Source organism: Thermobia domestica, chromosome 16 (genome assembly GCF_964235325.1).
Source record: "Thermobia domestica chromosome 16, izTheDome1.hap1.1, whole genome shotgun sequence".
NCBI classification, from domain to species: domain Eukaryota; kingdom Metazoa; phylum Arthropoda; class Insecta; order Zygentoma; family Lepismatidae; genus Thermobia; species Thermobia domestica.
Window position 1 is genome coordinate 109906708 of NC_137469.1, and position 17814 is coordinate 109924521.

At 35.1% G+C, this 17814-nt stretch overlaps 1 protein-coding gene across 1 annotated transcript in view; it reads left to right on the forward strand.

The window, feature by feature from the left end:
• The window catches only part of LOC145672567 (Fanconi anemia group D2 protein-like), a 114300-nt gene that overhangs the window by 23731 nt on the left and 72755 nt on the right, over nt 1–17814 (forward strand). The window contains exons 3-5 of the mRNA XM_081741726.1: nt 7071–7442; nt 10869–11020; nt 15188–15324. Coding sequence (XP_081597852.1) covers nt 7071–7442; nt 10869–11020; nt 15188–15324 — 661 coding nt within the window. The remainder of the gene's footprint in view (nt 1–7070; nt 7443–10868; nt 11021–15187; nt 15325–17814) is intronic.

Below are 17814 nucleotides of genomic sequence, written 5' to 3' on the forward strand. Positions count from 1 at the left end.
AATATTTTTGCAAGTTTTCTAGGAGTGAAAGGCTTTGAACATGTGACAGAAACAAATTGATCAAGCCAGTTTTACGTGATTGTACTGAATTTGAATTTTGAGTCCCAGTTTTATGTGGTAACACGTTTGACATCAACGCTAGAGAGGAAAAAATTAAATCTCTAAGTTCTGCATGCCCCGGTGTTGCTGGCTAGGCTAAACGAGACGGTGATGGTGAGAAATGAAGAAAGGGAGAGGAAACGGGAGAATCCCGAGAAAATCCACGCACACAGTGTTTATCCACTACAAAGCTCACTTGGCGCGAGCTGAGCTCGAACCAAGGACCCCATGCACCAGAGGTGAACGCTCTATTACTGAGTCACCGCAGCCCCGAGAGAGAAAGACAGATAGAGAAAATATATGCATACATACACCTATGAAGTTCTCCAGGTCGAAGGTCTACACTTATACCAAAAATGTACATCATCGGTAGCTAGTTTTCACATGACACACAAACCGTAAAATTTCAATTTCAGGCATTCTCAGTCACGTTTCTGCTTTCTTTTTCTCTTTCACCGAAATCAGTACGTATGTATAATTTGAATTTTGCCACACACATACACGCCTTTGTCACCCCTCATCCACGCCTAAAGAAATATACATAAATTTTCCGAAGTTGAAGGATTAAGCTTGACAAAAGTGTCTGAAATTGGCCAGATCATTTTTTGCGTAATAATGTAGCTAAACTAGTTTTTTCAATAAAAGGGAAACAGACTTGACAAAAGCTTCAGCATAAGTAGGAGCTCAAATTATAGTTCTATTAAATAAGGGAAAATTATGCAGATAATTAATTTTATGTTTTCCAATGCTTTTTATTTTTTATTTGAGATTAATTATTAAGTTTATTAATATTTTATGTAAATGGTGTATGGCTATTCTAAAACGTAAGTCATTCAACATTAAAATAGAAATAACATATTAAAACTATCTATTCTATGATTCACGTTGGTAAAGTATTTAGTGCAGAAACAAATGGTTGGGAGTACCGTAAACATACTGCTTTTTCCGTGCAGGTTTTCAGAATTCATAACTCTGTTGGGTTCACAATCAAATATCAAAGTTGAAATTTTTACTATAGTTTTTTCTTCTATAGATGATATTCTGAAAAGAAAAAAAAACTTATATGCCCCAGTTGAGATACCATACTTCGAACTTTGGAAAAATTACAAATTGGTAAAAATCATTAAAAAATGAAAGAAGCACGTATCAATGTTGTTATACTAGCTATAGTGAATGTAGTACTATATGTAATTATAATAATAAAAAAAAGTCAACTCTGATATTTTTCCCCTTCATTATAAAATGCAGCTCTAAATGAAATTTGTTAAACATCGATGCTGGACTTAGGGAGTAATTTTCACGTATTAGGGTTCAATTAAGACTTTTCATGCTAAGAGACAAAATTAAAGAAAAGATATTGCTGAAGAAAATGGTGGTGGTTGCAATGTTTTTGAATAATCCATTTCCAAGATAAACAAGTTTACGCTAACGTCTGCAAAGGCAATAATTGACTTGTGCTACTCAAAAATGACCACCACTCACATTCTTCAAAATCCAACTTTGTGCTGTCGATATATATGTATGACAATAAAATATAACAAATTTTAAAAATTAAAGATTATCATGCAACCCTCATTGCATTGAATTGACCCACTAATAAGAAGCTCTAAAACCCAGGGAGTTTTCAATTGGATTTTTTTTAGGGTGTTTGCAAATGATTGTAATGTTTACAGTTGAAGCAGAATATGGCGTCGTTTACCACATATTACAGTATAGTAGGAAGCAAATTGGTATTACAATGGCAGCCGAAAATAAGAATGGAAAGGTAATCAGCGAGAGGAGTTAGGCGTTAGGAAGATGGAAAAAATGTTGAAGACTTGTTTGATAATAGGGATATACACGACTCCTAGGAGCTGAAATAGAAAATGAAGTACGCGAGGATGATAACGGGTATAAATATTCTTCAGTATGAGTTTGAAAAAACTATATCAAAGCTTAGAGGTGGAAAGGCAACCGAAAGATATAATATATCAATCGAATTCAGTAAGAATATGGGAGATAAGCGTAAGAAAGAATTGTTTCGACTCTGCAATGAAATTCGGTGGGACTACTCCGTCGGAAAAATGTTAAAAGCTTTTTCATGCCAGCCATCCTGAATGAGGTTTTCCTTATTCACACCAGGCAAATGCTGGGATGTTAACTAATGTACTGGTTCCAGGCCGCTTCCTTCTTTCCCCAATCCTTTCCTCCTTCTCTTTCCCCGGATAGTGTGTTCACCGATGGACGTCATCTCTCAAATGTGACGGGCTGAAATGGTCATAGATGCCGAAAGCCCAAAAATCTAAATCCCTAAATCTGCAATCAAATTATGAAACAGGAGAATGGCCCAAAGATTTTCTGAAGACGATCATGATACTACAGGTGTGATGACCACAGAACAGTTAGTTTCATGTCACATAAAGCAAAAATTATGTTTCCAATCCAGCTTTTTTGATGTTTAACGGAAGAACAAAACAAATGAACATTTCGTTTTTAGGAAGAGTAAAGTCACAAGAGATGCAATTGGGTTATTAAGGGTAATGGTAATATATTTATAGAAAAAGGGAAAAAGATTTATGTATTTGTTGATTTGGAAGAGGCTTTTGCTGGGTGAACAGGAAATTATTGATGAGCAGGGTTGGCAAAAACCATGGTTTTCATTGAAAAAACCAAAAAACCAGTTTTTTTGGGTTTAAACCAGGTTTTTTGATTTAAATAATTTGCTCCATATATTCATATCATATATGGATAGAAATAAGTTTGTTTCTCCTTGATGTTATTATGCAACAACCGGGTTATGCTGGAAGGGGTCACATAAGCTTAAAGCGGAATAAAAACCGCTTCTCGAATTACATCCGAGAGAAATTGTACTCTATTTGAATTCAGAACCAGGACTAATTGGCCACAAATGCGATATGTCTGCCGACTCACTCACGAGGGAATCCTGATAAAAATACGTTGTACTGATCTTTACATGCTTGTTAATATAACTGTCAAGAGTCATTTCAGAACCACAAAAAGATAAACAGTTGCACAAGTGAAACCATTATACAGAATTACATATGGACAATTTCAAATTACTACGGAGTACAGAAGAACTAATTTAGTTCAAGTTAGTTAACAACGACTTTTATTGGTACAAATTAAAGAAATACAACGACTTAATTTGCATATCAGTAAGAAAAGTGATTAAAGATACGAATTATTTGAGTCCACTTTGGCTCAGACTCATTTATACATAAATAGATACCAAAGATATTTCTCATTTCACTAAATGCCTCTCGTGGGGTCTGTATGACCCCCCCCCCCCACACACACACACACAAAATGTACGGCATTTCGATGTATATTATCAATAGTAAACATTGAAACGAAACAATATTTAGAATTTTTCTTTGATTGCAATTACATAACAATAATAACAACTACAAAAAAATCACAAAACATAATTTATAAACTGATAAAAAAAAAGTTGCTTTTGTAGTATAATCTTTTTTTGAGTAATGAATGGGGAATTTAAGTCTGAATATAATACGAATAATATAGGGGGTGAAACGTGATAACCCACAAATGTGTGTTCATCAAGATTTTACACACACTTACACTTTTACGAACAATTTTCGCTTTTTGGTTTAAACCAGTTTTTTTATTTTATTTTATTTTATTTATTTATTTTTATTTATTTATTTATTTATTTATTTTTTTTTTTTGAAAAAACCAGCTGGTTTAAACCTTGGTTTAAACCAGCCAACCCTGTTGATGAGAGTTGTAAAAAAAGGTTGGGTTGGAATGAAAAGATCGAAAACTCATAAGAAACATATATGAACTAACAAGTAAGTATTAGAATAGGGCAAGAAATAACAGAGATGAGTGCAATTGGAAAAAAAGTTCCACAGGGTAATTTTCTCTCGCTGACGCTATTTAGTATCTACCTAGAAGAGATAGTGAAGAAGAGCCTACATAATGAAGACGATATTTCGGTAGCGGGTAGAAGGATTCGGTATACGGTTTATAGATCATATGGCGCCAGTTGCACAATTGAAAAGAAATCTAATAAGATACTAGAAAACTTGAGGAAGGGCTGTGAAAAAAAATAGAGTCAAAATAAATGTTGGAAAGACAAAAGCCATGGTGATTGGAACGATTCGGTATCAAAGGTAGAAGTAGAAGGGAGAAAATAGAACAGGTAACTAGTTTTCGATACCTGGATAGAGTAATGCTGGCATGAAGTGTGAACGTAAAATAAAAGAAAGGATGGGAATCGCGAAAGAAGCATTTAAGAGGCAGAAGTGTCTATTTGGTGGGTCCTTGAATAATAAAGAGTTGAGAAATGCTCACAAAATACTTCGTGTGGAGTATTGTACTATATATATGGGGCAGAAGCATGGACATCACGCAAAAGCGAAGAAAAAGAGACTAGGAGCCTTTGAAATGTGGGTATGGAGAAGAATGGAAAGAATTAGCTGGGCCGAACGGGAAATAAATAAGGTGTTAAAAATTGGGAGGCGAAAAGAATAATTTTAGATGTAATTGGAAAGAGGAAGAGAAACTGATCGGGACATTGGCTGGGAAGGAACTGCGTCATGAAGTACATACTAGAGTATGTAGTAGCAGGGATGAGGCAGAGGAAGAAAGAGGGGTTGGGCGAACAGGACTAACAGAAAAACCGTACGTGAAGACCGTGGTGCACTTAAGTTTCTTAACCTTATGACGCCAACCTTTGAAAATTACGTTAATGCCAACCTGGGGTCCGTGCGGACCCCAGCCAATAACGTTGTTAGTAGGCACTTTCTTGTTAGGTTTTATTTTTATTATATTGTTAAATACAGTTTCTTAGTTTTATTTACTATAATATAGTAAATATTATATATATATATATATATATATATATATATATATATATATAATATGTAGTGCAACATTTGTGTACTACAATACATTCTACTGAAATATTATATATACTACATTTTCTTTATTTCTACGTATTTTCTGATCGCTCACGGCTTTCAACCATTTCCATATGGATATCCCTTTTCCACCTTCTCATTGTTCCAAAATCTGTTGTTATGAGGACACAACTCCCGGCAAGCCCGGTGCTTCTGAAATAAATATCCATTGTTATATATCCTCGCTTATCTAACCATGGCTTTACAAGTCACTTCACCAGGTCTTTTACATTCCCTCGTTCATGCCTTAGATGCTGACAAACATATATTTTGTTTCTGAATCATTATGATGTTTCAGTATTGCACACTCAGTAAATTTTTATACCGTATTTTCTGGTCATACTTGGAATGTAAACATACAAAAAGAAACCTTCCACATGTAGGTACTAGTTACTGATCCATAGCTTACAAATTTCCAGATCTGTACAAGTCATGGAAATTCAGAATGAATATTTCCCCGAGTTCACGGAATACTGATAACTTGTCTATTTTCAGTTTCTCTTGACTAGTTTGAATATTATGAAATCAACAAAAGCTAAGGAGACAGTTGAAACGATTCAGCGACGTCGTTGCTTGGAATATTGGACGTCCATTTTCACTTGGCCACAATTCATTCAACCTCTCTCCTGCCGATTTTGGCAATAGAGCCAAAATAATGAAGTCTATGAAAGCATATATTTCAGTTCGGTCGTTTTCTGAGTTTTACTCCTTTACTTTTTCAACATAGATTCGAGCTTCTGTTTCCTGCACAATTAGATTTGCTGATTCTAGAGTTTGAAAACTTGGAAGGCAAGTATTTCATTCTGAATACCTAATTCCGCTGGTTTGAGTTCCTTGACGACATTTTCTGCCAATGTCTGGTGTTGTGGTGGGTCCTGTGCACTTGATTTTTTTTTTCCCACGTGGAGGTGTAAATTCTGTAGTCTTTGTTCCGTGCTCTGTTGACATGTCTAAAATTCGGCTAGAACGCTGCGGAGGGTCATAATCAGAAAACAGGTCCATGTCACGTTCATTAGAGCTACCGGTAGTTTAATCTACTTTCCCTTCCTCAGACAATTCACGTTGATACTCGTAATGGCTTTCGTCCGATTCAACCTCAGTTGCTTTGCTATTAGTTACTTCTAACATCCGCAGAACGCTTTCTTTAGGCAGTCCTAGACGAGACACTGCAACTAAATAACAGAACTTTCTCAATGTAATTTTGCCTGAAACGCATCGTTTTCTATATATTTGAGTAGTAATATACTCCGGCAACATTGAAATACAAATAAAATTGAACAATTTCCTCACAAATATTATAGAGGAAGTACACTTTTTGTTAAAGAGAATTTATTTGGTTCAAAAATATGTGTATAGTAATATCCAGTAAGGTATCCAAATTCGAATAGAATAATAACACAAAGATAGTGCTGCCATCTCTGACAATTTTTAAAACAACACAACTCACTTGTCAAAGGAATAAATATTTACTTTTATTTATGTTGTCGTTGTTAGGAACCACCAATTAGCAAGCTTTATTTATATATCTGCGCATATGGAAGCATGGAAAACCATGGGGTCCGTACGGACCCCAGGTGTGCTAAATACGCTTTGGTTCTTAAATATGTTTATAATTTCTGAATACAAAAGCGTACAACAAGTAAATTGTTATGAGTGAATTGAAAACATATTAAAAAGAGATGTCCTAAGTCGTGGATAGGAAAATGAAACAGAGAAAATATATGGACATAATGAAGCCAGGGGTCCGCACGGATCCCAGGTTGGCGTCATAAGGTTAATTGCGGCAAGCTACGTAATGGTAGAATATTTCTGGCCAATAATGGCAGAATATTTCTGATGATGATGTTACAGTGCACGGATGATGTGTTCCTCTTTCGTAACATATATAAGTTTCAGAGCTTCTATTGTATTGTTATTTCTAAATTCTTTCTTAAAAATAGTGACATAGTACGAATTTTCATTTGAATAATTAAATGGTACGAATTTTCATCTAAAGAGGCTTTTGAGGTGTCAAAACTCTAATGTTCTGTCTTTATTTCTTTTAAGCCATGTACAGGAATGCTCGAGATAGGCGACAGCCTATTGCTTCTACTAGCCGATTGAGGGAGAAATCAGTGAACTCTCCTTCGATATCCAAAGGCAAAGAAAACACTGATGAAACTACTAGCCCAAGAGCGAGAAATAAATCTAAATCGTTAAGTTTTAATGACTCCGCTACCGACAGCGGCTTAGACACTCCTAGTCAAAAGTCAAAGTCTACAAATCAGCTGAGGAAGAGGGAGCTGGAGGAAAAAAATGATGGACAGAAGAAATCGAAACAGCGGAAGTTTTCAAATCATTCCGATGTTGAGTTTTTTGAGGAAACATTGCATTCAGCAAAATTTGTTTTGCAAGGTCGTGATGCTGAACATCTCTTACGTAAGTTTTTCTATTACTTTTATTGCTGTTTTTCGTATACTACAGCATAAGCCTATGGATTGATATTGAAAATCTTTAGGGAAGGATTGCAGATAATATATATATATATATATATATATATATATATATATATATATATATATATATATATATATATATATATATATATATATAGATAGATAGATAGATAGATAGATAGATAGATAGATAGATAGATAGATAGATAGATACAGAGTGGCCCAAAAGTAGGTATACAAACCTGCATCGATCAAGCATGACGTTTTAATTGATTAAGTTAATGAATTTATTTCCTTTGAAGTAAATTCATTATATTTCATTATAGTTAATGAATAATGAAGAAACTAAGTTAATCCATATGGATAAAAGTAACTAAACGATATAAAATACCATGATTCAATTAGTACGGGACCGTATACATACTTTTGGGCCACTCTGTATATATATATTTCGATACACATAAGTTGAAACAAGATGAAGACACAAGATAATGCTTTTGGTAATATGGAAAAGCAGTAGCTGCTAAATGAAGGCAGCTTTTCTATAATATTTTTTCTGCCTACTTCTTCTACGAGAAGCGAAAATTCGTTTAATTGGATAGGATGCCAATTGTGTCGTAATATCGTAAGTTAAAAGAAAAAAAAAAATAGTATTGCTTATTGTAGAAAAATCAACTAGGTTGGTAAGTTACATTTACTAAGTGGTGAAGTAAACTGAATCAACTATAGTGAATTGGAAATATGTAGTGTGGTAGACAAGTTGTATTCTTGAAAATTGTCTGTTTTCCAATGATGTAAGGCGTTGGGTCCATCAAGAGTCAAATGAATCATTTCGCCCGCAATGTGTGGAAAATGTGGTTCAGGTTGGAGCAGTTTCTATGGTGGTGTGGAGATGGTTTTCGTTCCATGAATTGTACCCATTCATACAGTGAATGTGTGTATGAACTACACGTTTATTTGGACATTTTCGATTGCTGTTTGGACTAATAGTTGCTGTTTCTTCAGCAGGATGATGACTATGCAGTGGACACTCCCATCTGCAACGTGTTACCGAGGTCTAAAGCGTTTGTATTATACACTAGTGAACATTCAAAGTCCCTAGCTTTATAACCAATTAAAAATATGTTCAACTTTTTGGAACAAGGGATGAAACACAAAAATATACATCCCCATACTGTGGGTGTATGTACGGGATCTGTTGGTGAGCTAATGAACTCACATCTATCTGGTAATGCCTCATGGAGTTAGTTACAGAATTTAGGCGGTTATTTAGGTAAGAGACGGTGTTAGCTGGTGTTATGTAAATTCTAGGGAGTGACTTTCTTTGTCCGGTGTTGCTTATTTCGCAGCTGAATATAGCATGTGTCTTATCAGTCTTACTTCACAATAGTACTTCCCACGTATAAATGTTTCTCGACTGAAAATAACATGCGGAAAACTCTTACACATATTTCATAGTAGTACTTCGTACGTATTTCTTTTATCACATAAGCTGTTACCACTCTATTCCATAATACTCTTTATTCTGTAGGTTTCTATGTGCTCCAAAATTGTAGTACTGCATTTCATGTTATAATTGTTTTGAAAAAAGTGTAAAATGGTTATGCAGGTAAATGGTGTTAGAAAAATAGGTGGACTGAAGAAAATAGGAGGAAATAGAAGAATTACGAGAAAATTGGCGGACACAATATTGTTCACCGTAAATTTAGCCTTACCTGGTATCAAACTGGGAAAATCTTAGTTCAAGAGTTACGTATTCTTCCATTGAGCCACTATATTTCATAAAATAAATAGGGTAGCAGACGGGTTATGTCGGAAGTTGTCTGAGAGGGACAATTAACGTATCAATCGATTCAGTAGGGTCTTAGGAGTGTTTTAAAGTTGGTCTCATCACTTGCTGATGCGTAGTTGCCGACATATTTAAGATTAAAGTGTAAGGGCGGGTTATGTCGGAAATTGCCTGAGAGGGACAATTGAGGTCTCAGTCGATTCAGTAGAGCTTAAGGAGTGTTTTAAAGTTGGTTTCGTCACTTGCTGATGTGTGGCTGCCGAGATATTCAAAATCAAAGTAAAGGGGAGGGCGTCATAGAAAAATTTTCTATCTGAACGTATTTTACTGTAATTTTTTCTCTTGTTATAGAAAAATACTTTTGAGATCTTTTCTTTTATTCATAAATGCTACATTCTTCTTTATTGATACTAATTTTCGACCTTATTCAGTTTCCATTGTTGAATAAAATTCTTTTGCTAGTAACTACTCCTTTCAGTAGAGGTGCTATTTTCAATTTAAAACCCCTTCCATTTCTTTTTTGGTAATGTGATTCTTTCACACTTTTTTTAATGCAAAATATTTCTAAGAGCTTGTTCTTTATTGATACTAATTTTCGATCTTATTTAATTTTCATTGTTGAAAAACTCTTTTGTTCTTTCCTTTCGATAGAAGTTATGTTTCGAATTTAAAATCTAATTTTTTCTCTTGTTATAGAAAAATACTTGTGAGATCTTTTCTTTTATCCATAAATGCTAAATTCTTCTTTACTAATTTTCGACCTTATTCAGTTTTCATTGTTGAATAAAATTCTTTTGCTAGTAATACTCCTTTCAGTAGAGGTGCTATTTTCAATTTAAAACCCCTTCCATTTCTTTTTTGGTAATGTGATTCTTTCATACTTTTTTTTTTTTTAATGCAAAATATTTCTAAGAGCTTTTCTTTTATCCGTAAAGGCTAAATTGTTCTTTATTGATACTAATTTTCGATCTTATTTAATTTTCATTGTTGAAAAACTCTTTTGTTCTTTCCTTTCGATAGAAGTTAGGTTTCGAATTTAAAATCACTTCTTTCTTTCTTTTTTTTTTTTTTTTCAATGCGATCTTCAATAGTGTTTTAGCCAGTTACACTGTATAAGCTCGAAAATTAGTATCAATAAAGAACAATTTAGCCTTTATGGATAAGAGAAAAGATCTCAGAAGTATTTTTTTTCTATAACAAGAGAAAGAATTACAGTAAAATACGTTCAGATAGAAAATTTTTCTATATCACCCTCCTCTTATATGTTGATCTTTAATATCTCGGCAATCACACATCAGCAAGTGATGAGACCAACTTTAAAACACTCCTTAGGTCCTACTGAATCGATTGACACCTTAATTGTCCCTCTCAGACAATTTTCGACATAACCCGCCCTTACACTTTAATCTTAAATATGTCGGCAACTACGCATCAGCAAATGATGAAGCCAACTTTAAAACACTCCTTAAATCCTACTGAATCAATTGACACGTTAATTGTCCCTCTCAGACTATTTCCGACATAACCCGTCTGCTACCATAAATAGTAAAGGTAAATTAATCTAAATGGTTAATTTGTTTCAGGTTAAGTAAGTATTCTTGCTGTTTCTCTATATTACAGTACAAGATCAGGCATTATTTATTCGAGATTTGAAGAAGATTCTGGAAGATAAACGTAATGGAGGTTTTAATGTCGATTTGTTTCTAGACCAATTCGTTACCTATATTAATCGAGATTATGCTACATTGAAGAAGACGCTTTGTTCAACAAAGGTAGGCAGAATAAATTTATAATTACTGTAGGAATCGCTAACATGTCATGGTGTGCAAACTTTCATAAAGCATGTTTTACTTATCATACTCTGTAAGTTGGTTATTTGTAGATATTGAAACTTCATTATATTTTTTGCCACTCTACTCCTATACTTGAAATGTTAAATTCTTCTTTGTTTCTTGATTAAAACGACATATGTGCAGCACCCACGTCTTCTAGAAAGCTTACATAGAAGTGCTTGTAAGATTTGAATATTAGAAAGAAGCAATCAGACTTTTCGTGCAATATATACTAATATTTTCTCTCTCTCTCTCTCTCTCTCTCTCACACACACACACGCACACACATCGTGTTTCCAAAAATAGGCTCTTTGATTCAAGAACTTGATTTCCAATACTACGAATATAAAACTAATCGGTCTGAAGAATCGATAACAGTTCAGGAGAATGAAGTGATAACAAATGAAGTAGAGAAATTTATATACTATTGTGTATATATGGCGAGGGGAATGATTGAAAAATATATATAAAATGTTGAAGAAGAAAAAAGAAAAATTAGCAATATGCATTTTTCGCCTTGGTTGCAGCATTTTTGGGAAATCGACCCAAACCGAACGTCTTACGCGACAATAACCAACAAAAAATAGCTTAATACTCACAGGAATCCTATGCCTTCACCTACACAACACAAACAACTAGATCCAGGTCTCAACTTCTCTTCACGCCTATGGCCCCGCGTAGTGTAGCCGCTAATCTCTCGCCTTTGATCCGAGCGGTCTTTTTCCGGTAGGGACACACTGTCGAAAAAGTGTAAAAGGTTTTTTCAGGCCAGCAATGCTGAGTGAAGTTCCCTCAATCACACCAAGCAAATGCCGGGATGTTTTTTTACGTAATGGTCCCAGGTCGCTTTCTTCTTTGTACATTTCTTTTTTCTTCCCCAAGTCCCCGGGTGGTGTGATCGCCGAGGGACGTCATTCCTCATGCGTAACAGGATAACATGATGCCAAGTGCCCAGAAATCTAATTCCTATTTCCTCTATTCACGCCCTCTCACAGTGATAGGATAGTAGGTCTTATCATATATCCTAACCTTCTCCATCCTGATGTGGTATCAACTGAAACTCCAATCCGATTTTGGGGGCCGCGGTAGCTCAGTGGTAGAGCGTTCACCTCTGGTGCATGGAATTCCGGGTTCAAACCCTGCTTCCGCCAAGTGAACCTTGTGGTGGACAAACACCATGTGCGTGGAGTTCCTCGGGGTTCTCTCATTTCCTCCCACTTTCTTCATTTCATTCATTTCTCATCATCACCGTCTCCTTTAGCCTGGCCGGCATAAGCGTGGGACGTAAAACTCAAAAATTCCATTTCATTTCATTTTTTCCAATCCGATTTTCTTTCTTTTGCCTGCAACCTACACAAGTAGTATTGCTGGTCAACCCATCCAGATAAGCCTAACGATGATACTCTCACAAAGGTACGTCCCAGTATCTAGTTCCTTCCACCTTCCTCCAAGAACCTAACATCTGTCTCCTGGAAAGATACGTATCTTTTATTTCCAAACAAATTGCTGATCTCCATTTTTCAAATACTCTCCAGGCACACAGGCCTTCCCTGCTGGTGTAGTGGCTAGCGCGCTCATTTCTTTGGTGCATGGGGTCACACGTTCGATTCCCGCCGGGAGAGCTTGAAATTTGAACGCATTGTGGAGACTCAGAATCCAACCTTACTGTAGTTCCACGTCTCATATAGCTTCGGTGCTGAAAATGATGCTAAATTCAATCAAACCAATCTCGACATTTCATTCTGGTCTCACCTCATCAACTGGGCCGTAGATAAGGGTCCACCACAGTGATCATGAAGTTCTCAGACTACCTCCCAAGCCCAACATCTTTTTGAACTACACCTATTACGGACCTGTGGAGAAGGACTCTACCAATGATTTTCTTACTGAATTTGTACCCGGCGAACCTTGGTCTGCACAAAGGCCTATCCCAAACCACAATTATTCTATAAACACCCAAAATCCTTCAATTAGATCTTCATTAATGTATTTATCTTTTTCCTTATATTATTCATTTTTTTTCTTCATTTATTGTTTCATTGCTATCCTCCATTCTTACTGATCCACGCATCCGATTAGTTTTATCATCTTCCTCTAAACTCTATCTATTTTCAGTTTGATGTCACTGCGACATGACTGTGCCTTCCAGTATGGTGTCCACCTGGACGCTTCACAGCTACTTTTTTCTGTACTTCTTCCTCTTTCAGTTTGATGAAGCGAAAGATCTTATAGTGCACTTTTTTTTTTTTTTTTAATTTACATATGTGATTGTTTTCACATTTTGTTGTTGGTTAAGTAATTTATTGTCTCTTCCCGTTGGGGTTACTTCATTTCAATTGAAAATGTTTTTATATAACGACTCTGGTTGTGGAAGAAACAGAAGAACGAAAATTACATTTGTAAGCTATTTATGATTTTTAAATTTTTTTGTAGGGAGTTCCTATGCATTACAAATTAAATTTATCTAATATACGAGCTGAAGAAAAAATAGCATGAATGTATATATTGTTTTAATTATGCAAAGTTTTCCATAAGATCTTCCTACATTTCAGCTCACCATAACTTCATAGTGAACACATATATTTCAGTAACAGCTGTAATGTGCAGCTGTCTTTAAAACAACATTGCGCGATGAGAGAATTATGTGAGAGCAGCGATCACGTGATTTCAAGATGACATCGATTCAACTGAAAGCGCAGTACGTGCTTGGTATGCAAAGCTGAACTCGTGCATTCTGATGTTTCAAAATTCAGGAGCGTATATTTAAAATAATGAAAATAAGAAAAAGCGTCAAAAAAATGACATTTGCAACTTTTTTGGGGGAATAGGAAATGTCACGGGTTTATCGTGCAGTGACCATTTGAGGAAAGCGGAGATACTATTGACCGAGTGAGTGAAAACGTTGCGGTTAGCCCGAGAAAGTAGATTCCGCGAAGGTCCTTCGACTTGCATGTGCCACAATCTGCTATATTTAGTATTCTCTGAAATTAAACTCATGTTAAGCCTTTCAAACTGAGGATTGTGCACCGTCTGATTGAGGAGGATCATGACATCAGACTTGAATTCTGTTAGTTGATCCTCCATTGGGTATAGTGTTACGATGCATTGCAGACCGTCACATTGTGAGATGAAGCACCTTACACGTGTCCAGGAAAATGAACTGACACAGCTTTTGAGTCAGGGAAACAGAACTCATGTGAATTCGAAGTCGACGAGGATAGTCCTGTGGTGAATGTATAGTGCTCTTTGCCTATGGAGCATCTAATCAGGTTCTTCGTGAAAGATAGTGTGAGAGGTACTACCTGCTTTCAATTGCTGCAGACGTTTCTCTTTCTTCTGGATATCTTTAAAATAAAGATAACTGCAGATATTTGGGATGAGCAGCACGAAGTCATTCTAGGTTTCAGGAATACATCAATGTGAACGGTGCGCAGTTGGAAATGTGGCGACAGAGACTCGGTGTTGCCATATAAAACTTGGGGACTGCTATGCAGTACAAACTTTGTTTCTCTGAACTGTCTCTGTTTGTTACGAAGTTATAATGAATTGGAGTTTAGGAAGAATTTTTGAAAACTGTGGATTATTGCAAGATAATTTCATCTTTAAATATTCTTTATATCATTTTACACCACAGTTTTGAAATCTTCAAGCAATTTTCAATAAGATGAAGTTACGTATTTTGGAATAAATTGTGGCCTTATAATGCTGAACAAAAGTAAAGTGTTGTTCCGTTCTTTCGAAGCATAGTAATATTTGTTAGGTTAAAAGAAACTAAGAAATATGTAGAAATAATAATAACGGATTCTTATACTTGTTTATGGTCTCTTTATAGGTTTTTGTTTATATTAAGTTTTATAGAAATCTAATATGATGGTTGGACAATTGCTTTCCAGTTGAATGTGCTGTGATCCTCCTGTATGTTGAAATTTTTCATTTAAATCAGTGTAGGTCTATGTAGACTATTCCACAGCGTTTTTTTTTTTTTTTTTTTTTTAATATTTGGGTATCTAGTATTAGAAGTTGTGGTATGAGTTAATATGTAATTGTTACACGCGTTTTGCGTAAAAATACTTAATACTATATGTATTGATGTTTATTATTTTTCAGACAGCAGAAGGTTGTGAAAGTACTCGTGGAATAAATCAAGATAGTTTGGCGAAAATGCTACTACAGATAGATTGCTTACAGCCCAAAATAATAGATATTTTGCTGGAGAAGATGACAGAAATGTCGTTTTCAGACGAGTAAGTTGATGCCACAAATAATGTAACTGGTTTCGCAAAATCTTCGATACTCATAAATGTTGAACTGAAAGAACTTACACGAGGGTAAATTCAAAAGTAATTATAACGAATAAGTAGTATAGCGGTTAGGTTTAAAATTATTTTTATTTTTCTACCTGCTCTCCTACAAGTCGATACATTTAGTCCACCTTTCTTCTAAACCCTGAATACCCTTAGAAAGAAATCTTTGTCTTAACACTTCCAAACTTTCTCCACAGTGGCCATCACCTTGCTGTCATCTTCAAATTTCTGCTCTTAAGCTTTTCCTTGAGTTGGGGAAAGGAGTAAAAGTCACTGGAGTCTAGATCTGAAAAATAGGGCGAGTGTTCGAACAGTTCGAAGCCTGTTTCTCGGATGGTAGCTCTCTGTGTAGGTACGTTGTGCTCTTCGGTTAAAATTGTCGGTATTCAATGGGCAGAGATCTTTTACAAGTGCAGTTCGTTGGTGAGAATTCATTCCGCTTCAGATCCCTTTAAACTCAGCTAAAGATCTAATGATCATTCTTCGGTCTGCCAACATCATCTTGGACTTTCGTAAGGTTTTTCTCGGTGAGGAACGTCGAAGAGCGACCTTCACGATGTTCGTCTTCCGTGCATGTTCCAACCAGCTTAAACTCCTTGCACCATTGTGTAACTGTGGAATTTGGAGGAGCGGAGTCTCTCAGTGGTTCCTCAAGTCAACGTATATATCTTTCGTAGACATTTTTTTTTCAAGCAAGCAAAGGTACTTAATGACAGCTCTCACTGTCACCTCGACTGCTCGTATATGAATGTATCTCCCAGAAATTAATTATATATATATTAGAGAGAACTGTTGAGGATATAGAAAAGCGAAATTGTTTTTACGTCTATTACAAGTGTCCGATTATCATTACTTTTGGATCATTCTTCGTACTCTACAATCAATATATTAAACAATACAATTCATCATACAGTCTTTATAAGTTCTTTAGTGTGGACTTTAGAAGTTCAAAATGGCTGCCATCCTCTTGCAGAAGCAATAGTGGACGTCTTTCAGATTTTCAATATGAATCACAGTGTTTCTAGTCTAACTTTTCTTATTTATGTCGTTATTACAATCTTTAGGTCATCTAAAGCGTATGGTCGAATTTTGTAAACACGTCCTTTCATCAGAAAATGATTCAATTGGGCAAGCGAAAGGCAGAGATTCTTGGAGACTAGACTATTATTGAAAAGTTCTGTAAACATCTGCAATGTTTCATTCAAAGTGTAAAGCATAACATCGTCTTGTTGGAAGCAACAATCACATTCCTGTAACAATGAGAAAATTGTTCGGTAAGGCTTCCGTATATAGTACTGTCTGCTTTCTATTCAATAACTATGGCACACATCATACCAAACGTCAGTTTTCTTCAATGTCGAAAAAAAATTCATGAACGATCTCTGAAATTCATGTATTCTTATATAAATATATACCATACTTAGATGAAGCTATGCTTCATCACTGAAGAATGCTAAAACAAGCATAAGAATGTTAGATAAAACACAAACATATTATCGTGGATGGGCTTAGGATTCTTAGGCTAATTAACTGCTGTTCTTTGTGTCCAAAGGTAATAACTGATATATAATATATGTCTCAAATGGAGAAATTTCAATTGTGTTACGAGCTATCTGTGCAGATGCGCGTAAAACACTTGCATTAATTGGTTTCCGAAAGAATTTAATTTTCTTTGCTGGATGTTGTTGTTAACATTTTATCTGTAAAAATTATACGTCTTCCCGCATAGTTTGTCTTCTATTTCTTTATTAGTCCATAAATAATATGTATCAGAGATACTGGTATATCTGGATCTCTTGCTGCCAAATATCTATACAGCAGTGGGAAGATTTACATTGAAAATACAAATAGTAGATTTTTGAGCAGTCGTTCCCTAGAAGGTCTTGTGACAGTATTAGCACCATAACTTACACGAATCCTGTAATTGCGACAGTATAAGGTATTGATAAAAAAAATTTAAAAAACTTTTTTTAAAGCAAGAAAGATATTCATTTAAAAATATCAAAATTGGAGTAGGGAATTTTGGAGTTACTGGTTAGTTGAATAAATTTTACAGTGAATAATGTTAAAAAATTAAATTTTAAAAAAGAGCAGTTCGAAAATAAATTGTTTTTATCTACCTTTCTGTACCCAGAAAATATAGAAAGTATAAAAAGAATGATGCAGGTTTATATTTAAGAATCGTTATTGTAGAATATTTAAAATGAAAATGTCAATGTGGTGTACGTCTGTGCCATTTTGGGTTATTTGAAAATTCTGACACCAATATGCGTATAATGTTCTTCCTTCTAAATATTTCGTACATGGCACAATATTGAAATATGTTCAAAATATATTGTATATTTAACTGGTAAATAGAATGAAATCTCAACATTCCATGTCCCTGTCGTGTTTGATAAAAGAAGTGTATGAGAAATGCACCTAATTGAT